The 17,769-nt window shown below is 40.8% G+C and overlaps 12 protein-coding genes across 12 annotated transcripts; 7 read left to right on the plus strand and 5 right to left on the minus strand.

Moving 5' to 3' along the window:
- Positions 1-957: 957 nt before the first annotated feature.
- Positions 958-1,224, minus strand: K450DRAFT_226942 (uncharacterized protein). Its single transcript, XM_051586645.1, has one exon. The coding sequence runs from the start codon at positions 1,167-1,169 to the stop codon at positions 969-971; it is 201 nt and encodes a 66-aa protein (XP_051447390.1). The 5' UTR covers positions 1,170-1,224; the 3' UTR covers positions 958-968.
- Positions 1,225-1,509: 285 nt separating this feature from the next.
- On the plus strand, positions 1,510-2,161 carry K450DRAFT_226943 (uncharacterized protein). The gene is made up of 2 exons (XM_051586646.1): positions 1,510-1,652; positions 1,718-2,161. The coding sequence occupies exons 1-2, from the start codon at positions 1,596-1,598 to the stop codon at positions 2,024-2,026; spliced, it is 366 nt and encodes a 121-aa protein (XP_051447391.1). The 5' UTR covers positions 1,510-1,595; the 3' UTR covers positions 2,027-2,161.
- A 34-nt stretch (positions 2,162-2,195) lies between these two features.
- K450DRAFT_226947 (uncharacterized protein) lies at positions 2,196-3,545 on the minus strand. The gene has a single exon (XM_051586647.1). The coding sequence runs from the start codon at positions 3,458-3,460 to the stop codon at positions 2,516-2,518; it is 945 nt and encodes a 314-aa protein (XP_051447392.1). The 5' UTR covers positions 3,461-3,545; the 3' UTR covers positions 2,196-2,515.
- K450DRAFT_226950 (uncharacterized protein) lies at positions 3,281-6,447 on the plus strand. Its single transcript, XM_051586648.1, has 11 exons — positions 3,281-3,696; positions 3,762-3,886; positions 3,952-4,230; positions 4,300-4,486; positions 4,550-4,713; positions 4,776-4,895; positions 4,962-5,208; positions 5,270-5,387; positions 5,450-5,557; positions 5,615-6,048; positions 6,121-6,447. Exons 1-11 carry the CDS (start codon positions 3,571-3,573, stop codon positions 6,343-6,345), a joined length of 2,133 nt encoding a protein of 710 aa, XP_051447393.1. The 5' UTR covers positions 3,281-3,570; the 3' UTR covers positions 6,346-6,447.
- A 114-nt stretch (positions 6,448-6,561) lies between these two features.
- On the plus strand, positions 6,562-7,945 carry K450DRAFT_226962 (uncharacterized protein). The gene is made up of 6 exons (XM_051586649.1): positions 6,562-6,679; positions 6,741-7,060; positions 7,123-7,212; positions 7,279-7,317; positions 7,382-7,692; positions 7,752-7,945. Exons 2-6 carry the CDS (start codon positions 6,751-6,753, stop codon positions 7,827-7,829), a joined length of 828 nt encoding a protein of 275 aa, XP_051447394.1. The 5' UTR covers positions 6,562-6,679; positions 6,741-6,750; the 3' UTR covers positions 7,830-7,945.
- A 272-nt stretch (positions 7,946-8,217) lies between these two features.
- On the plus strand, positions 8,218-9,399 carry K450DRAFT_226969 (uncharacterized protein). The gene is made up of 3 exons (XM_051586650.1): positions 8,218-8,993; positions 9,055-9,133; positions 9,201-9,399. Exons 1-3 carry the CDS (start codon positions 8,371-8,373, stop codon positions 9,318-9,320), a joined length of 822 nt encoding a protein of 273 aa, XP_051447395.1. The 5' UTR covers positions 8,218-8,370; the 3' UTR covers positions 9,321-9,399.
- A 50-nt stretch (positions 9,400-9,449) lies between these two features.
- On the plus strand, positions 9,450-10,287 carry K450DRAFT_226971 (uncharacterized protein). The gene is made up of 4 exons (XM_051586651.1): positions 9,450-9,622; positions 9,688-9,803; positions 9,870-9,979; positions 10,051-10,287. Exons 1-4 carry the CDS (start codon positions 9,502-9,504, stop codon positions 10,073-10,075), a joined length of 372 nt encoding a protein of 123 aa, XP_051447396.1. The 5' UTR covers positions 9,450-9,501; the 3' UTR covers positions 10,076-10,287.
- Positions 10,288-10,590: 303 nt separating this feature from the next.
- Positions 10,591-11,904, plus strand: K450DRAFT_226975 (uncharacterized protein). The gene is made up of 5 exons (XM_051586652.1): positions 10,591-10,631; positions 10,698-10,804; positions 10,879-11,037; positions 11,108-11,392; positions 11,523-11,904. Exons 2-5 carry the CDS (start codon positions 10,713-10,715, stop codon positions 11,608-11,610), a joined length of 624 nt encoding a protein of 207 aa, XP_051447397.1. The 5' UTR covers positions 10,591-10,631; positions 10,698-10,712; the 3' UTR covers positions 11,611-11,904.
- K450DRAFT_226976 (uncharacterized protein) lies at positions 11,660-12,539 on the minus strand. Its single transcript, XM_051586653.1, has 3 exons — positions 12,123-12,539; positions 11,942-12,057; positions 11,660-11,885 (listed from the first exon to the last, which is right to left on the minus strand). The coding sequence occupies exons 1-3, from the start codon at positions 12,452-12,454 to the stop codon at positions 11,710-11,712; spliced, it is 624 nt and encodes a 207-aa protein (XP_051447398.1). The 5' UTR covers positions 12,455-12,539; the 3' UTR covers positions 11,660-11,709.
- K450DRAFT_226982 (uncharacterized protein) lies at positions 12,534-13,111 on the minus strand. Its single transcript, XM_051586654.1, has one exon. It carries the CDS (start codon positions 13,072-13,074, stop codon positions 12,895-12,897), a length of 180 nt encoding a protein of 59 aa, XP_051447399.1. The 5' UTR covers positions 13,075-13,111; the 3' UTR covers positions 12,534-12,894.
- Positions 13,112-14,510: 1,399 nt separating this feature from the next.
- Positions 14,511-15,212, minus strand: K450DRAFT_226988 (uncharacterized protein). The gene is made up of 4 exons (XM_051586655.1): positions 15,107-15,212; positions 14,971-15,039; positions 14,806-14,905; positions 14,511-14,741 (listed from the first exon to the last, which is right to left on the minus strand). The coding sequence occupies exons 1-4, from the start codon at positions 15,173-15,175 to the stop codon at positions 14,632-14,634; spliced, it is 348 nt and encodes a 115-aa protein (XP_051447400.1). The 5' UTR covers positions 15,176-15,212; the 3' UTR covers positions 14,511-14,631.
- Positions 15,213-15,374: 162 nt separating this feature from the next.
- On the plus strand, positions 15,375-17,747 carry K450DRAFT_226989 (uncharacterized protein). Its single transcript, XM_051586656.1, has 2 exons — positions 15,375-15,610; positions 15,693-17,747. The coding sequence occupies exons 1-2, from the start codon at positions 15,492-15,494 to the stop codon at positions 17,482-17,484; spliced, it is 1,911 nt and encodes a 636-aa protein (XP_051447401.1). The 5' UTR covers positions 15,375-15,491; the 3' UTR covers positions 17,485-17,747.
- Positions 17,748-17,769: the final 22 nt, after the last annotated feature.

The raw sequence follows: 17,769 nt of genomic DNA on the forward strand, positions 1-17,769 counted from the left end.
CTAACCTACTAACCTACTAACCCACTAACATACTAACCTACTACACTTTTGCATTTTGTTTCAAGAGCAAGTCAAATGGCTTCTCATGATCTATACCGTAAGGATCCTTCAATGAAGTTGCTTAGCCAGCACTGAGAAGGACTCCTAGATCAAGAGTCTGCACTCCAATGATAGTTTGCTTGGCCAGCATGCTTAGGAGTCCAGATCACTTCTGTAGCATTGCGTAGCAATGTTATGGGAGTGAAAGTCATCAACAAAGGGGTCATGGCAGCCTTAAGCCATCTGATGAGACCTTTGGCATGGTCGAAACCCTTTTTTATTCTGTTTTATGTAAATAAACTTTATTGAAACAGTACACTTCTTGTATAAAATGAATCACTCTTGAGTACTATAGCAGTATAGCTCTCAATACGCCAAGCAATGTTCCCATACGAGAGCGCCACTCTTTCTTCGTATAGTTTCATATCCGCCTCTTAGTAGTCAGAGTTGTCTGACAGCTTTCAGTCAAAGACTAGAAATAGAAGTGGCAGAAGGCTATGGGGTAAAGGTAGAGCTTCATAAAGTCTGTTCTAAAAAGGAGCTTTTCATCTTTTGATGAAAGCACTGAAATTTTTTCTTTCTCCCTGCCTGTCTTTTACTCATCTCTTCCTGTTTCCTCTCATACTTATTTTCCTATCAAAAGCACATTTCAAACTTAACGTTCAAACCAGTTATCCATGAGCGCTAATACACACGTGCCTTTAAATCGTTGACACTAGGTACGTGAGCACTAAATTCTCAACATGTCCTGTATCGACGCCTGTTTTTCGCTCATTGTTGTATGTATACCCAGACTTTTACACTTCCATTACCATCAAAGATTGTAGCATTACATGTCACAGTGCGTAGATGGATGGGTTTCGACAAAAAAAAGTTGTGCGCTTTTGGGTGGAGTGTATGCTATGCAACGTTTATATGACAAAAACATGTCATTTTCTGACTTGGCTGATGAAAGGTAACTTGACCGATCCAAAGGAGGCAGTCACGCGTCCAGCACTGAGTTGCTTAAGACATGTAAATAAGCGCCATTTCCGAATACAAGATGGAGCTATTCCGATAGATAGAGTCAGAGAGTTGGCCAAGGTCTTAACGTAGAGGAGCCATAGTACAATAAAGAAGCAAGTAATCATATTAGTCAGTCAATCAAGGATTACTGGGTTCAGAGGTAGTTATGGGCCAGAAGTCAGAGGAATTCGACAGATTACGAAAGTTCAGTTATTAATAAATAAGAGGGAAAGATCGTCTATGGTTTATTAGAGAATCGTTCGCTCTGATATATTCGGGCATAGGTACAGATCATAGTGAGCGGCTTAGGATGATTTTAGGCACAGGTGGAGGCAGGTCAGGTGACTTTCCAGCTAACTATGCCACAATTCCCAATTTGGAAGCCACAACGTATCCAATCACGTGATATTATGACTGTTATACGGTCCGGGCTTTGGGTACCCGGATGATTTTCAAAGTGCTCAACTTTTTCGGAAAGCTAAGACTTGCGCGCTCTTCCTCTTTTCTTTTCTTTCATTCCCTTCCTTTTTGCTCTGCCTAAAATTTCCCACATGTATAGCTCTCACGATTTAAAGCGTAAAATTAACCCTGAACCAACACCGATGGTAGTGCATTCCCTTGCTTAAACAACCAATCACTCCACTCAATTAACCATCATCACCTTATTTGGTAGCATGCCGCAAAACGTCCAGCGACAGACCATCTTCCGAATACCACCCATTCATTCACAGCACCACTATCACAGCCGCTATATCAAGAAAGTGGCTTTGGGGGTAGCCCGATACCTCCGATCAGCACTACCAATATGCCCCGATGCAAAAGCCCACCGCTGGGTATGACTCTAGCCCATTTTGATTCGGCATCAGGAGGCTATTCAACTTCACTTTTGAAGACGGAAAACTCTACTGATTCCCCCATTTGCAGTGGCATGACGCCGGCTTATAGACCGGCCATGGAACGTTGGGGTTCGTGCATGTTATAAATTTATTGATTTCACCGTGCAATACTAGTCAAAAACTTTTTGAACATCGCTTTGGAATAAAAAAGAAGAGCATTGAGAAACGGCAATCCATCCCTAAATAGGGTATATTCATAACCATTCTATATCAAAAACATATTTCTGCATCGCTACACATGCTGTTGTTAAATAAGTCAAGCGCATTTAGATTATGAATGGCGAATATAAGCACGTCCGTCAAGTGCAATATGACAATGGGCTCAATTGGACAATGCAATATGGCCGAATAAGTGGGGATAAAATTGAACAGATGGCATAAGCCTTACAGTAAAGGGTATAATCTGCTGTTCAGAGCGAATACGGGATAATAGTATATATCCATCCGACTCAGAAGATGCTGTGACATATTTGATATTAATCATCAGTTAAGTGGCATAGTATTATTGAGCTATGATGACTTTCTCATATTTTACATTTCTAGTTGATATTGCAGATCTGAGAGGAGATGGTACACTATGATTGAGGGGTTACAGGCTTGGATGAGGCCTGTTTCGATTTTCTATACTTCCTATGGCCTGGTCGTTTTTTTTCAAGAGTTCTCCTGCGACTTACTCCGTCGTTCGTCAGTCCAGCAGTATTGCGTAAATCCCCCAGCGTCTGCTTCGCGTCACTATATCGAAAATGAGTACTTTCAAAGTCCCTTTCTGTAGTTTCGTCCGAAGCGAGATCTTTCTTATACGGATTTCGCTTCATGAAATTACTGACATTATCTTCGTACTTGACTTTTTCGAGGTATGCTATAACATTGAGAAGTTCATTATCGCCAGTTAGCTGCTTCTCTGCGCTTTTGTGGTTAAATTCCGATATTGCAATGCTGTTGAAAGGCTGTAAGGCGGCTTTACTGGAGGAATCGTCCAAGAGTATGGTATTGTACGCTGTATACGACGGCATATCTGGATTATCTTCTAAGCTTTTCCAAACCAGTTGAAGATCTTTGATTGTCGGTATGTTTTTGAGATAATCATCTTCTGATAAACCAAAGTTCTCGCGGCTCCAAGTAAATAACAATTGTTTCTTGAAATTACCAAAGAGTTGGCACATATTGCTCACTGTATTTTGCCGTGCGGAGCTCCAGACGCCGACTTCAAACTGACTGAAAAGATATTCTAAGAATTCGGTATAGTGCGGGCGTACCCACATTCCACTTTTTCCTGTCTTTGAAACGAGAGCTCCATTCAAGTCCAGGATGATCAAAAGTCGGCGAGAATCGTTACCCTTGCTAGACGGCGTATTTGAAGTTGCCAAATAGGCTGGGCTGGCTCTTGAGCTTTTATGTCGAACATGTGTGAAATGCTTTACAGTGTCACTCATCACTTTAGCTGATCTAGTATAGGCTGTTGCCATTTCGTAAGTCCAGCTTGCTAGTTTAAAATGGTCAATCGCTTGAGGTTGTCGCATTCAACAATCAAAAATTATGTCTGTCATAAAAGTCATGTGACCGGTCCACTCCACCAACATGACTCAAGTTTTTTTTTTGGGACTGTGCAGAGGAACAAAGCAATCTTACAATGCCTTCCAGAGCGAAACAAAAGCAAGCACATGGCGATACTGACGCCGATCAAGTTCTTCAGGCAGTCATTCTGTCAGACAGCTTCAACTCTCGCTTCATGCCTTTGACATATGAAAAACCAAGGGTACATACTCCAAGCATGGCCGGCATAGTTCTGTTCACGTACTAACCGACTCTTCTTCATACCAGTGCCTTCTACCAGTTTGCAATGTACCTTTAATCGAGTACACAATCGAGTTCCTCGCCATCTCTGGAGCCCAAGAAATTTTCATCGTTGCGACCATGCACGCCGAACAAATTAAAGCATACATTGAGTAGGTTTCCTGAATCCAGCGTGACCCACGGCTTACGACCCGTTAATTCAATCTTCTTATTGTAGATCTTCAAAATGGTCAAAGAAGAATAGCTCTTCGCTTCATATCGAAGTTGTTCATGCTTCTGAGTGCTTGTCGGTTGGTGATGCCCTGAGAGAACTCGACGCAAGGCAATTGATCACCACCGACTTTATCTTAGTTGGAGGAGATGTAGTGTCCAACATGAAATTGGATAAGGCACTTGAAGCTCACCGATCTCGAAAGCGTAGTGACAGCAAGTACACTGATAAAAATGCCATCATGACAATGGTTCTTAAGGAAGGCTCCTCATATCATCCATCACGGTAAGACCAGACTGCTTCCACGTTTGACATTGCCTTCGACGTTGCTGATGAAATCCTAAATTCCCATAGTGCTCGCGGTGAAGAGAGTGTCTTTGTGGTTGACCCGTCAACAAATGAATGCGTCCATTATGAACCAATGGAACCTTTCCCTCGGAAAAAGCGACTCGATATAAACGCTGAAATTTTCGAAAGACATGCCGAAATTGAGTGCCGTAACGACTTGATCGACCCACTGATTGACATTTGCTCCGTTGAGGTATGTACTTCATTTTCAGAGATCCATTTCCGCTCATATGGTTTATTTACACAAATACCTTAGGTTCCGGCTCTTTTTTCTGAAAACTTTGACTGGCAACATCTCCGAAGCGATTTTGTTCGTGGTGTACTGACATCTGATATTTTGGGCAAGACAATCTATACATATATTTCGAACGATTCATACGCCGCACGTATTCAAAACAGCCAGCAATATGACTCCGTCAGGTACAGCTTTTGGAATGGCTATTATGATGGTTTTGATCCTGGACTAATGCATGCTTATTTAGCCGTGATATTTTGAAACGATGGACATTCCCTATTGTACCTGAAACAAACCTTCAAGAGAGCGATATCTACCAGTATAGTCGTGGCAATATTTACAAGGGAACACGTGTGATGCTATCCAAGTGAGTAATTGCCTTTGCAAACCGGGAAGGTGGAACTTTTACTGATGTCGATTTTGCAATCAATAGATCTTGCATTATCGAGGATAATGTTCAGATTGGATCAGGAACAGTAGTTGGCGAAAACTCTCGTGTTACCAATTCTGTCATTGGCAAAAATTGTAAAATTGGCAACAACGTCAATATCGAAGGAGCTTACCTCTGGGATAATGTGATCATTGAAGATGGTGTTGCGATCAAGCGAAGTATTGTGGCTAATGATGCCGTTATACTGACCAACACGACTTTGGACAACGGCTGCATCGTATCATTTGGGGTAAGTGCTTTTTGCTTTGCAGGGACATGCTGATATGCCGGCTCACCGCTACTGTTCTTAGGTCAAAATTGGTCCAAGCGTAGCATTACCAAAGTACACACGAGTCGGTTCACAGCCTCAACCTAAGGATGACTACTTTGACGACGAAGAAGAGAGTGATGACGAAGAAGGAGATAACGGTTGGTAGATAATACTTTGCAATATGCCTTACTTTCGTGACAACTAACATCTACCAAATCAGCTGTATCGGATATTGATCTGGGCGAGCAAGGAACTGGGTATATTTGGATTGATAAAGGAGACAACGACGAAGATAATGACCCAAGAAACCTCAAAGTTGCATCACTAGGTAAGATGCTTAACAATGTGGATAGTATCAGCAATATTTACTAAACTCCATCCCTAGCTTTTGACTTGAAGGATCTTAGCGTTGGCAAGGAACAAGGAGACGATTCTGACAGTGCAAGTGAAATCGGTGACTTGTCAGATAGTGATGATGAAAGAGACTCTGTAGGGGATACTTGGCATCCAGAGCAAAGCCAAATCCTTGCTGCTAGAAAAGTGGAGGAGTTCAAGCGAGAACTGGAACAAAGTATTAGTCGCGCATTTGCCGAACAGCATACTGTTGAATTGGCCGCGCTTGAGATTACAGGCTTGCGTATGTCTGCAAACGGAAGTTACGACGATGTCAGAGACGTTATTGTTCCCGCCATTATCAACCAAGTTGATCTATCCAAGCCCATGCCTAGCATACGAACAGTTTTGAAGAAATGGGGTTCCCTCATAGGCAAAGTCACCCATGGTAAAGATGATCAAGTTCATGTTCTCCATATCTTACAAGTAAGTCCAATTCTTTTGTTTCTTTAAATTGACAATGGTTACTGATAACCTATATATGATATTTCCAAAAAGGTACACTGCGCTGATAAGGAGCAACTGCACAAGCTATTCCTTCCAGCTCTTCGATTACTATATGACGACGATGTTGTGGAGGAAGATGCTATCTTCAGATGGTATAACTCTGACCGATCCAAGCAACTCGGACCTTCTGCTACAGCACTGCGTGACAAGGCAACTGTTTTCATCAAATGGTTGCAAGAGGCAGAAGAAGAAGATAGTGACGAGGATGATGAATAGACAATGTACCTGTATACAATTTATTTCAAATTTTTTATTTTTATTTTTTTTGGGAAATTTGCCCACGTCTCTAAAAATTTGGCATGATTCACTGAATGTGACTTGTTACCATTCCATTGCTGCCTTCATTGATCTTGCTGCAAACTCCATGTCGACGGATCCCGTCTTCAAGCTTCCGTATACGGTACACTATCCACTTGTGTTGTGAACATATCCCATTGTTGACGCTGACGTGATACGTATACTTTGAACAGCTAACTGCGTTGAAATGGAATGCGGACCACACACGCAATGAAGAAGACGTATACTGTTACTGTGGAAAAGGCTACAACTCGTTAGTAAACTTTTGACGTCTCTCAAACAATGCTCTCTCTAACTTCACAACAATGTCACAGAGGAATACCCATGGTTCAATGTCAACAGTGCCAGCAATTTTTTCATAGAGACTGCGTCAAATGTTTTCCAAAACCACTATTGTTTGGTGATGATTTTTTAGAATTTACATGCTCAGTATGCACTCAGAAAGATGAAAAATACGTTCGACAGAGCATGGCGTGGATCACGGTGGTTCAACTTGTACTATATAATTTGATGCGACGGCAAGATCCGGATACAGATTTTCCAAAGGACAGAGATCACAGCTATTTCCGCTGGAAAGAAGACATCTGCTCGTTCATAGATGATTATTGGGAATACTTGAATCCTGGAAAGCAAAGTACGAACAGCTGATGATATATGACATGCTGACTCGGCAATAACAATGTCTTCGTTTTACAGAATCGGCAACCTGGCATAATACCATCGCCAGTGTATTATCGACCAATGGTAGCATTTTCTTATCAGGAATTGAAAAGTTTCAACAACCAGGTAATGTTATATAAATTGCAAAAATCTGACTATGCTGAAAGCAATTACTCATTCAACAATATACAGCCTGGTGGACATTAGTCCGTTACGAGCCACCCCCAAAGAGTAAGTCAAAATATATCTGGACAGGTAACTTGGAGGTTTATTTAACACGATAATCTACCTGTAGTAGTACCTAGAGGCAAGGGGAAAGCAGCCAGTACAGCTAAAGGGAAACGAAAAGCTGAAGAAACACCTTCTAAAAAGAGATCATATAAGAAGCGAACACCCTCCACTGTCTCGGAAAAGATTTCAACTGACGCTGACGCTGACGATTTTCTACCAGCAAAACCTGTACGAAAACAAAAAACTGTTTCTAAGCCAGGGAAAAATAAGGATATGCAGACACAGAAGAAAAGAAAGCAAAGTGTCAAGAACACAGCCATATCTGAATCATCTGATTTGTCGTCAGAGGATGAATTGTCGAACGTCAGCGATACGGTATGTGATGGCAAAACACCAGTGCATCTTGATCATAATCTAACTACCGTGCATCGTAGGAATCACTGGAAAAAGCAGTACCATCCCCTACGACGAAAAGTGCCTCAGTGCAGCCATCGGAACAGGAACAGGTATGAAATTTAAAACTTACAGCAACCGAATGATGTGTACATGTGCATATCCATTTTTCCTTACTGCTGTCGTTTTCAAACATAATAGGAATCTGAAGTACAATCAGCAGCAGCTCCAAATGAAGAACAAACAAACACCTTGGAAGACCATTCCTCCTTGAGCACACGCAGCAGGTCATCGATACGAAAAGAATTGGAAGTAAACTTGGCCACAAATATATCAGACACCTTCCGCGACATGCTAGCATCGTCAGAACCTTCAATAGTCACGCCGTTGAATCCCAAAAAAAGCAAGCCATCACGACCAGCGGTAGGTGTCGAACGTATGTCTCAACAGCAAGAATGGCTCATACTTCAGAAACTCGATAGGATGAGTAGTACCTTGCCGACGGATATTGCTCGCTTGAGAAGGAAATTATACTTGCGAAGAGTAAGCTGCCATGCATTTTAACCTATATAAGCCGACATTTGAACTAAAACTGTTGCATATTATTGCTAAAAGATAAAGCGAGCACAAGGAACGAAAGTCTTCGATCTCGACGATTATATGAACTCGCACTTTCGGTCTCACCAAAAATTGACTAGAATGCCCGACATTGAATTGAAGGATACCTCACCTAAACCTCCATCACCCTCACCCTCACCATCGAAATCTGCTCAAGTAACAGAAGATATTCAAAAACTAAATGATATTCAGCAAACCCCATATGCAAACTCGTTTGCAAGTAGGTTATATGGATCTCCAAGGTTCCATAATACAGTAAGCAAGGCTGAGCCTTGGTTGTCACCATGGAATGGAAGAAAGCTACGCCCATATATCAGACGGGACTTTGAGAATAAACCGCCAGGAATGCGCCTTCTTCACGAAATACGGTTGGCTGCTGGAAAGCCACAAAAACGAAGACAAGAATTGGTCATTTCAAGTGAGCAACTGGATTCAGAGAGCATAGACTATGTATATTTCCAAAAAGATCATCTCGAGCCAGTTAACCAAGTCCTTCGTCGTGCGTTTTGGGATGAAATCGATGTCTCTGAAAATCTATTGTTCCCCGAGTATAGTATTGTTGCTCTCTACAAACGATACGTTGTTGGATGTGCTTTTATGACTCCGGAAGCGTATGTCACATATATAACGGTGGTACCTGGTTGGGAAAAGGCAGGCATAGGACAGTAAGTATATCTCCTCGGTTTTCAAGCATGAGAGCACACTTCTAATAGAGTCAAATTTTAGATTTTTATTATACCATCTTTTCCAAACCGCCATCAGTAAAGATATCACTCTCCATGTATCAGCGAATAGCCCCGCTATGGTATGTACTAAACGTTTATTGATTACATTCAGCATTCACTAATAGTCTACCTGTTACCCTCTCCCAGATACTTTATCAGAAATTCGGCTTTAAACCTGAAGAATTCATCATTAATTTCTATGACAAATACCTTTCTCCTGAGAGCTCTTATAGTAAGAATGCCTTTTTCCTTCGATTACGTAGGTAACTTGCGTTTCCCAACGTCCTTCAGGCTCAAGGATCAAAAATAAAAATGTTTAATTTGAGAGTGACTTTATCACGTGACATGACGGCCTTTCAAAATTTCGACCTTTTTTTTTTTTTTGCTGGTTGACAACTTGCTGGATAACTTAACCAACTTTCTTGATCAAGATTGGACTTAGCACACAATGTCCTCTTCAAATGTCATAGGTTCTCTCATTTTTTGTCCAGAATGTGGAAATTTATTGGACATTCCTGGTGGTGACGACGATTTGATTGTTTGCAATCAATGCAGTTATGCTCAGAGCAGTGCCGGTACGATCCGTTTCTACGCTGTATATCTTTGCAACGTATCTCTAACTTTGCCGTAACAGATTATGAGGCTATGGAGATTGTCACAACTTCGTCTGAAAATGCCTTCCAGTCTCCATTAAAGTCAAAAAGACATCTTGTGCAACAGAAAGGACCAAAGACAGAAGGAGCTGCTATGGTATGAACACAACTGAAGACTTCGTTACTATTATTGTCATGTCACTTATTAACTGAATCACAACAGATCGATGAGAAGTGTCCTAATTGTGGCAACCCCGAGATGGCCTATCACACTATGCAACTTCGGTCTGCTGATGAAGGTCAAACTGTGTTTTACAACTGCAAGAAATGCGGGTAAGTGGATGTCGACGTTAAGTCTTCTACATGCATGCTAACAGTATCTAACTTACTTCAACTACCACCAGCCATAAATTCTCCATAAATACCTAATTATGTAGCACTGTCGTGAGCTCTTTGCATTCCTCATTGTACATTACCATGCAGCTCAATATAAAAATCATTTGATATAGCAGTCCGAATGAATGCACTTTATCCTTTCTTCTTTCTTGCTATTAAATAACTTTCCATGTTATGACCAGTCTTCATGAAAACGTCAACGTTATACATTGTAATAAATGCTATGAATCCTACACTCGGGGCCAACAACAAGAAGGCTTCGTCTTTACCGACTGTTGTCACATCATTTGCGCAAACTGCATGAGCGTCAGCATTTCTGGAGGTAATTTTCATGTATCATTTTGTGAGCGTAAATCATAATTTAAGCAAGTTCAAAGAATTCCATCAAACCCCTCACAGCAGACGAATGCCCTCTCTGCAAAAGTGAATGCACATTCGTTAAGTTAGATGAAAATGTAAGCGCGAATATTCAGATCATCATTGCCCTCAATGTGCAACTCTTGACTTGCATAGAAAGATTCCCGTTGCAATAGAACGCCTCTTTGTATCTCCCATCACATTGATAAATGAAGCAGTACAAACGATAGAGGTAAACTACTTGAGAACAAATTATTTCCGCAAGAGGATTATTTCAGCTTAGTGTACAATACCATAGTTCCAGAATTCCAATATGCTTGGCCAGATTCAATACCAGCAGAGAAGATTGCGTGAGCAGAATACCACGTTACAAGAGCTAAACCACAGTCTTCTGGAAATGAAAAGGTAGTATTGCTATCGAACCTCTGGCCGAGGATGGACTATTGTGCTTAATTCTAACCTTATGTCTTAATTGCTAGAAAGTTAATTACACAGGAACAACACAATGACAAGCTAAAGTACCGATACGTTAAAGACAAATTTGGCATGAGCGATTCAGTTATCCAGAATATGTCGCATATTTCGCTTAGTGGTGGTTTTGAAACGCCAGTTCAATTCGGAAACGAAGACGGTCAGACGTAGGTTGAAAATTGCTGGACGCTGTTGTCTGATGATTTAGAAGATTAGTTCTTAACAATTGGTCTTCAGAACGTTACAAGTAACTTCCACCATTGCTAGCCACTCAACAAACGCGTCACAACCTTTAAGATCGATAATGATTCAGAGAGAGAGATCGGACATGACCTTTGAAAAGGGTCCAAGAAAGCCAATTGCTGGCGGCGATAGAAGATTATCACTTCGACCTTCGCCGTTTAGACACGGGAAACAGCTTACCAGGCATGGAGGTCCGATCAAATATGCTGATAGCAATACATCAGCATCAAGTACCAGTGATCACATAAAGTATATAAACAGTCGGTCCAGTATATATGGGTAAGTTGTTCCATCCAATATCATTGCTTGTATGAAATTGAGTGGACAAGTGGAAGCCTGCCTCAATAACGATCCCACTGGTTGAAACCTATCTTAACTCCTTTGCAAAAATCTTTTATATGACTTGCAGATATCAAAATGTCACAAAATCACAAACAACACATTTGCAAAGCTGGCGAGACATGCAACTAGCTCATAATCAAAACAAAAATTGTTGAGTAGTAAATCTATTGTTTACTTGTCTATGCATAGCGGTTGTTATTATTTCTCATTAAGAGATATAAACCATGAAGGAAGTGTGGTCTCTATTTTATCACTTATTTATCTTCGGTTTTTGGGTGGATGCGATCTCCGTTGGGAAGAATAAGTTCATAAAATGCAACATCCAACCATCTTCCAAATTTGTAGCCTGAATCTTTGAATGTACCAATGTGTCTGAAGCCTAGCTTGCTATACAAATTCAGAGACACGGAATTCTCGATCGTAATGGAAGCTGGTGCAAGTGAGTCATCATATTACCATGAGTAGATAAATTACCTTGTTACTTACCAACAATAGCATGAATATCAATCTCGTCGGCTTTTTCTATGATCTTATCCATTAAAACCTTTCCTAAACCTTGTCTTCTGTGGTTGACATGAACATAGAGCGAGACTTCGGCAGAACTAGGATGCAACGAATTATAAAGGGATGGAAACATATATCAACCAAGAAACGAATGTTCACATACGCATTGTAAGCTGGCTTATCGCGGAATGTTCCAAGAGAGCAGTAAGCAGCCACTTCTTCTTGTTCGAGTTCACCCTCTTGGTCCGATGCCTTCTTTACTGCAACTATTATTGGAAAGCCTTTGGTTTTGCAAGTTCTGAACCATTCCAAGCGGTTGTCCAGACCAACTGGGGAGTACATGAATAATGAGGAAGAATTTAAAATCTGCTCATTGTAGATTTCCACAATCGTGGGTAGATCGGCTTCCGTCGCATCCCTAATGTAATATGAAGAATTCATTCTCTCAATACTGTTTGAAGATAAAGAAACTATTGAGTCTAAATTTTTCCCCATTTTTGTTGTTCATGTCAAATTTTACAGTGCTTGAAACGATTAAACTCAGTTCAGGTTTTGATCGCAGTGATCGATATTTTTAATACATACCAACAACGTGTGCCTGACACTTTGAACACAGCTGAAATGCAATGCCTGAACACCCAAGTTATATAATCTACCAATTTTTGGATACCGTCATCAAACCTGGTGCCTTTGATAACTCCAAACATCGAGGTATCTGCCAAGTGTTAGATGCTGAGACAAGAAAATATATTGCGGAACAATTAACAGCAAAGGTTGGTGTACGGTATGCACCACTTCAGCGACTTCCTCCGGTTGCTCGGATATACGATAAACCTCAATTACGAGAGACAACAATCTACAACGTGTACAGTATGCCGATTCTGTCACTGTTCGCTCACTTCATGCCATGGTGCATATGCTTCATCCTATGGTACCTATAAAAGACATTGACCGAGTGTATTCGGCAATGAGCGACACATCTGCTTGGATTGGAATGCCGCTGGAATGGCCAACGAGCTAAAAAAGACTAACATTACGTTCAGAGCACGTAATACAAGATTCCACAAAAGCATCCTGGCAAATACATAATGCCAGTAATTTCTACAGGATACCATGACATAACAAGCAGCCTTATACAAGGCAATGAAACGGGTACAACCCGAGAATCAAGTGCTTAATCGTTTCCCGCAATTAAAAGTTCAGCGGCAAAACCAGCAGTTTTTTCGGGTCGCTCCGACGCTTAGAGCGGCGGTCGGGAAAAATACAGTCACTAACTTCAATGACAGTTTCGGACAGTCGCGCAATTCCAAGTACGTACCTTCTACGTACCTTCAAATCAAATCCGATACCATATAAAAACTCAATGCTTGGTTTGCCACCAAAAAAATGTTAATGAGGCGATCAGGGATAGATTTTTAAGATGAAAGATTTTTGTCAAACAATACTACAAGAACGAGATAAATAATGAAAACTTTAAAAGATACTTGGCTTCATGCTATTAGAAGCCTCGTTCATTTTGGTCACAACCTTTTTTTCTACGAATTTATTGAGTCTCACTTAACTTTTGACATCCAGCCAAAAGTGCTCGTGAACATTTTACTTTGAAAGAATGTATTGTATCGCTTGAGGTACCCGAGGTTGTATTCTAGATAACATCCGATTTGACATATTCTCTGAAGGAAGTACACAGATTTTCCTGGGCTTTTAAAACACATGTAGAGGAAGTAAAGAACCGAAAAAAAGGGAAAAGAGCATGGCGTTTAGGAAATTTAAGCCAAAAATTCATCTCACCACCACCGTAGACGACACCTAGACACTTTGGGAAAATGCGGACTAAAACCCAAGTTAATTTGTCTGGGAAATGCTATTTGATGCAGAGTGTGTACGAGACGCTTAAATACAGAAGAATGAAAAAGAGATCTTAGAGATGTCGAGTAGTCTGAACTTATCACGGCTCGATTGTTGAATATCTTCTTTTCAACCTTCTTCGGTAAGCTATTATTGCATTCAAAGTGCTGTCAAAAGCAACCAATACATCTCGTTCCAGCAACCTTCGGGTACCCGTTCTTTCCTTTTAATTGACAACGCAAGGAAGCTTTCTCAAATGTGGTACTTCACCGACAGCCTTACCGTAAAATATGCTTGGGCAATGCATGTTAACATGAGAACTCAGCTACTCAGCTCATCTTGAGCATATAATGCAGATTTAAAGATGTTTTACGCTATCCTACATTGCTCATAAATATCAAAATTCGGGCAAATATGAGATCTGTACTATATTACTTGAAAATCCAAGTATTGTTAAGTGTAACTACATCATTTTTACTACAGTTGAGCACTGACACTGTTGGGTGGTTTGACTTCGCTGCTCGCTGTCATGTGTCTTGAGCTATAGGCCAAGTTACCTTGTTTGGGATGCAAAGGAATCGTCCAAATGATTAAAAATTAATGTGCAGATACTCTCAATGACACTTAGGCATACACTACAAATGAAAACCTCAGTAATTCAGGTTAGGTACTTGCTTCTCCACTTCACAACCACGTTTAGCAACATAAACATTAGAATTCATTGACGCGCTGCATTAAATCATTTTATAACAAAGGAGTAAAGGTGTACTATCATACAAGTAATGCTGCGAATAACGCTTGTCGTAGACAGCTACAAGGCGGGATTACTTTCTATTTTTCTTCGACTTTTTGCTCTTTCCGCTTGCTGGCTTGGATGTCGGTATGCCAGCATTTCCTTGTGGTTGCTGAGCTGTATTCTCAGGTACCTGGACAGCTACAATGTCGGAAAAAGCGTTAGGACAGAATTAATGCTTTCACCATAACGCAGTTATAACTACCTTCGGTTGGCTCTATGTTTTGCATTTTGGACATCATAGATCTGTTGAGGCCTATGAATTTTTTTAGATCAGTCGATTGTTTAGTCTTGTACTTTACCGCCTGAAGTGAGAATCACATTGTTAGATTTCTATTGAAAAAAGTTCAATGAGATCAAACCTTCATACCGATCGGTCGTCCGTTACTTTCAAAATCAGCTCTCCATCGATATGGCGGTACGATGAGACGTATCTTGTCTGTGGAAGATGACATTTATAAGCTCCAAGTGCAGTAAAATGATCATCAAAATGGAGCTATCGTTACCCGTAAAGGAGATGCAATATATATATCCTCTGCCGCTTTTTGAAAATCGTCCCAGGTATCCAAATACATCGATCGCGAAACTACCCGTAATATAGCAGCCGTAAGATTGAAAGGGCGAAAAAAATCAGGTTGGTTTGGAGACAGTCAGTTTACTGAGCTGCTTACATCACCAAAACTCAGTCCTGAAATTTACCATCACAAATAAGGCGGTAATAAAGTTACACAGAATCGTAAATAGAAATGCAGTGGTCGCAGTTGCAGAGAACTTCGCCTTTTCTCAACCTAAACAAACATAAACTGCATAACACAACTTGCTTACATATATATCTTTCGCCTCTCAGCACAAGTAACAGCTTCGAGATAGCTTTTCGTACCATCAGACAAAATGGGTGAACGTAAAGGAGTTGTCCGCGAATTTCACTTTGTCGATATGGAAGACCCAAATCGTTACAAACGGCTGAAGGTCCTGCGTGCGTGCGATTTTTGTCGAAAGCGAAAAGTCAAGTTAGTGCCAAAAAGTACCACAAATCTAAAGTGATCTATACAATATGAAAAACTAACCGATTTTTACGTTTCCGTATGACAGATGCGACTTACCACAACCAAATTCTGGCACTTGTTCAAATTGTCAAAGAGCACGACAGCCCTGTACATTTTCGTCTATTCAAGCTGGTGACAACGCAAAGGAGTTGAGCGTGATGACCGAACGTACAGCTCTTGGGGCCTCTAAAGGTGTACTTTTGAAACAACTTGCTATCGCAGAGAATGATAAAGTTGACGAAAGCAATACATTCGATATAGCCTCTATCAGTAAGCGTCTGCTCACCAATTACATCTGGGATAGATCATCTCCAAGCCACAATACCAATGCTACCGGCGAACTAGTTTTACCCGCTCAAACTGGACATACTAAGCAACTTGATATGACATCGTACAAAACTACTTTCATATACCTTTTCGAGATATATTTACGCCACTTGAAGTCTTTATTTCCAGCCGCTGTCTCTGCAGACTATGATGCTGCTACGGAGAGAATATCAGTCGGACTAGTCACCTCGGTTGAAAAAGCCATGTTGGCATGTGCTGCCGCGCGAATGTATATCGTAGAGCGAGACAATACGACCGCTGACTACTACGCGGTTTGTCGGAATCTTATCCACGAAGCCAAATCCGACATGATCAAAGAGCAAACGATGAGTGATTCAGACCATTTTCGTACATGCTTTCATCTTAGCATATGCTATCTCTTGGTTCCTGATATACAACCAGATGATCAGTATTTACTTCACTGCATTGAAAGACTGACTCAAATATCTCGGTCGAATTTAAATGATATCATTCCAGCGGATGACGGGGTAAGGGATGAAGAATTCATCCTCACAAAATTTTGGACAGCCTATCTACTATGCTGCTGTAAATACAAAAATGGCACTGTAGAAAGGGCCGGCAGTTTCAATGAAGTAGAAGCATTCAAACCACTTTCGTCGGACGAAAAACACGTTAAACTCAGAACGGAACACTTTGTCTTCGTCGATTTATTATCACAACTATTGAATATTAGACTCTCCGTAATGCAGCACCTAAAAAGCCAAAAGGCGACCTCGCGGGAGCATTATGATCGACTAAAAATGGCATTGAAGCGCTGGAGAAAGGCTTTACCTATCGCCTATGATACGGCATACAATATTATCGATAGTTCCTTCGTACAGCGAAACCAAAAAGATGAGTACAACAGTTTGGCTTCCAATTACGCCGAAGCTGGTCAATATACTCTGCTTAGCTATCTCGTGTACACTGGCACAACCATCCTACTGGAAGATTATTTGCATAGAGAGGAATGCAACACGGTTGATACGCTGAAATTGAAATTGGCTAAAACCATGATCTCTTCATTGGAAACTGCTTTGTTTGAAAAAGATATCAGTGAATCACTTTTCCTGATGACCCATCGATTGGTAACAGAAGACGCATTACATTCGCTCTTTATTGTCTTCCATGCATCTACCATACAGCTCATCAACAAAGGTAGTATGGACAAAAGATTCAAGGATGCTGTAATCCGGTCCAGTCGATCAATCAAAAACGTTATTCATTGGATGGCTCTCTGGTACAAGGAAGAAAATCTGTCTCAGTTGGAAGTAGACATCCACACTGGTTCATTACAAAAAGAAATCGAAACTCTCAGGAAAGAACCAAAGTATAGCAAAATATCACATAATCCAATACCAGATATTCCAGACGCAGTACATAATCCTGCAGCAAATGGACTGCCAGCTGCCCCTTCTTCATCTGTGACACTACCTACTTTTTCAGCGTATGAAGTATTTCTAGGCCCAGAATCGTCGAATAACACATCACTTTCGCGCTACAATAACTGAAAAGTGGTTTTATATGGCTTCTACTACAGCCTCCTTTCTCAGCAGTGCTTGTATATACACCATTTAAATTAGAATGCACAGCTCGTCTGCAAGGACAGGTTTATAAAGAGTTCATATATTCTACCATCTATATATTTTGCCTCTGAACCAATCTCAGAGCTGAAAGTACCATGTCCGCTGCGCTCTGAAGATATAATTTTCATGGACTACAGTTAAGATTAGGTTTTCGGGGGGTTCAAAGTCTTGATGGCCATAGCTGCAAGAACCTTTTTTTTTTTTTTTTTT

This window comes from Umbelopsis ramanniana (assembly GCF_025399195.1).
Source record: "Umbelopsis ramanniana AG unplaced genomic scaffold K450scaffold_9, whole genome shotgun sequence".
Classification (NCBI taxonomy): Eukaryota; Fungi; Mucoromycota; class Umbelopsidomycetes; order Umbelopsidales; family Umbelopsidaceae; genus Umbelopsis; species Umbelopsis ramanniana.

Excerpts from the sequence above, each read along its gene's own strand:
- K450DRAFT_226942 (XM_051586645.1), bottom strand. The coding sequence starts at position 1,169 with ATGATTACTTGCTTCTTTATTGTACTATGGCTCCTCTACGTTAAGACC.
- K450DRAFT_226943 (XM_051586646.1), top strand. The coding sequence starts at position 1,596 with ATGTATAGCTCTCACGATTTAAAGCGTAAAATTAACCCTGAACCAACA. Across the intron at positions 1,653-1,717 it reads CTGAACCAACACCGATGGTA|CATGCCGCAAAACGTCCAGC; the intron begins GTGCATTCCCTT and ends CTTATTTGGTAG.
- K450DRAFT_226947 (XM_051586647.1), bottom strand. The coding sequence starts at position 3,460 with ATGCGACAACCTCAAGCGATTGACCATTTTAAACTAGCAAGCTGGACT.
- K450DRAFT_226950 (XM_051586648.1), top strand. The coding sequence starts at position 3,571 with ATGCCTTCCAGAGCGAAACAAAAGCAAGCACATGGCGATACTGACGCC. Across the intron at positions 3,697-3,761 it reads TGACATATGAAAAACCAAGG|TGCCTTCTACCAGTTTGCAA; the intron begins GTACATACTCCA and ends TCTTCATACCAG. Across the intron at positions 4,231-4,299 it reads TCCTCATATCATCCATCACG|TGCTCGCGGTGAAGAGAGTG; the intron begins GTAAGACCAGAC and ends AAATTCCCATAG.
- K450DRAFT_226962 (XM_051586649.1), top strand. The coding sequence starts at position 6,751 with ATGGTTCAATGTCAACAGTGCCAGCAATTTTTTCATAGAGACTGCGTC. Across the intron at positions 7,061-7,122 it reads CTTGAATCCTGGAAAGCAAA|AATCGGCAACCTGGCATAAT; the intron begins GTACGAACAGCT and ends TTCGTTTTACAG. Across the intron at positions 7,318-7,381 it reads TTACGAGCCACCCCCAAAGA|TAGTACCTAGAGGCAAGGGG; the intron begins GTAAGTCAAAAT and ends ATCTACCTGTAG.
- K450DRAFT_226969 (XM_051586650.1), top strand. The coding sequence starts at position 8,371 with ATGAACTCGCACTTTCGGTCTCACCAAAAATTGACTAGAATGCCCGAC. Across the intron at positions 8,994-9,054 it reads GAAAAGGCAGGCATAGGACA|ATTTTTATTATACCATCTTT; the intron begins GTAAGTATATCT and ends GTCAAATTTTAG. Across the intron at positions 9,134-9,200 it reads CAGCGAATAGCCCCGCTATG|ATACTTTATCAGAAATTCGG; the intron begins GTATGTACTAAA and ends ACCCTCTCCCAG.
- K450DRAFT_226971 (XM_051586651.1), top strand. The coding sequence starts at position 9,502 with ATGTCCTCTTCAAATGTCATAGGTTCTCTCATTTTTTGTCCAGAATGT. Across the intron at positions 9,623-9,687 it reads ATGCAGTTATGCTCAGAGCA|ATTATGAGGCTATGGAGATT; the intron begins GTGCCGGTACGA and ends TTGCCGTAACAG. Across the intron at positions 9,804-9,869 it reads AGACAGAAGGAGCTGCTATG|ATCGATGAGAAGTGTCCTAA; the intron begins GTATGAACACAA and ends GAATCACAACAG.
- K450DRAFT_226975 (XM_051586652.1), top strand. The coding sequence starts at position 10,713 with ATGCTTGGCCAGATTCAATACCAGCAGAGAAGATTGCGTGAGCAGAAT. Across the intron at positions 10,805-10,878 it reads AGTCTTCTGGAAATGAAAAG|AAAGTTAATTACACAGGAAC; the intron begins GTAGTATTGCTA and ends CTTAATTGCTAG. Across the intron at positions 11,393-11,522 it reads AGTCGGTCCAGTATATATGG|ATATCAAAATGTCACAAAAT; the intron begins GTAAGTTGTTCC and ends TATGACTTGCAG.
- K450DRAFT_226976 (XM_051586653.1), bottom strand. The coding sequence starts at position 12,454 with ATGGGGAAAAATTTAGACTCAATAGTTTCTTTATCTTCAAACAGTATT. Across the intron at positions 12,058-12,122 it reads GATAAGCCAGCTTACAATGC|TTCTGCCGAAGTCTCGCTCT; the intron begins GTATGTGAACAT and ends GTTGCATCCTAG. Across the intron at positions 11,886-11,941 it reads TGATATTCATGCTATTGTTG|CTTCCATTACGATCGAGAAT; the intron begins GTAAGTAACAAG and ends CACTTGCACCAG.
- K450DRAFT_226982 (XM_051586654.1), bottom strand. The coding sequence starts at position 13,074 with ATGGTATCCTGTAGAAATTACTGGCATTATGTATTTGCCAGGATGCTT.
- K450DRAFT_226988 (XM_051586655.1), bottom strand. The coding sequence starts at position 15,175 with ATGTATTTGGATACCTGGGACGATTTTCAAAAAGCGGCAGAGGATATA. Across the intron at positions 15,040-15,106 it reads ATATTGCATCTCCTTTACGG|ACAAGATACGTCTCATCGTA; the intron begins GTAACGATAGCT and ends CATCTTCCACAG. Across the intron at positions 14,906-14,970 it reads AAGTAACGGACGACCGATCG|GCGGTAAAGTACAAGACTAA; the intron begins GTATGAAGGTTT and ends TTCTCACTTCAG.
- K450DRAFT_226989 (XM_051586656.1), top strand. The coding sequence starts at position 15,492 with ATGGGTGAACGTAAAGGAGTTGTCCGCGAATTTCACTTTGTCGATATG. Across the intron at positions 15,611-15,692 it reads TGTCGAAAGCGAAAAGTCAA|ATGCGACTTACCACAACCAA; the intron begins GTTAGTGCCAAA and ends TCCGTATGACAG.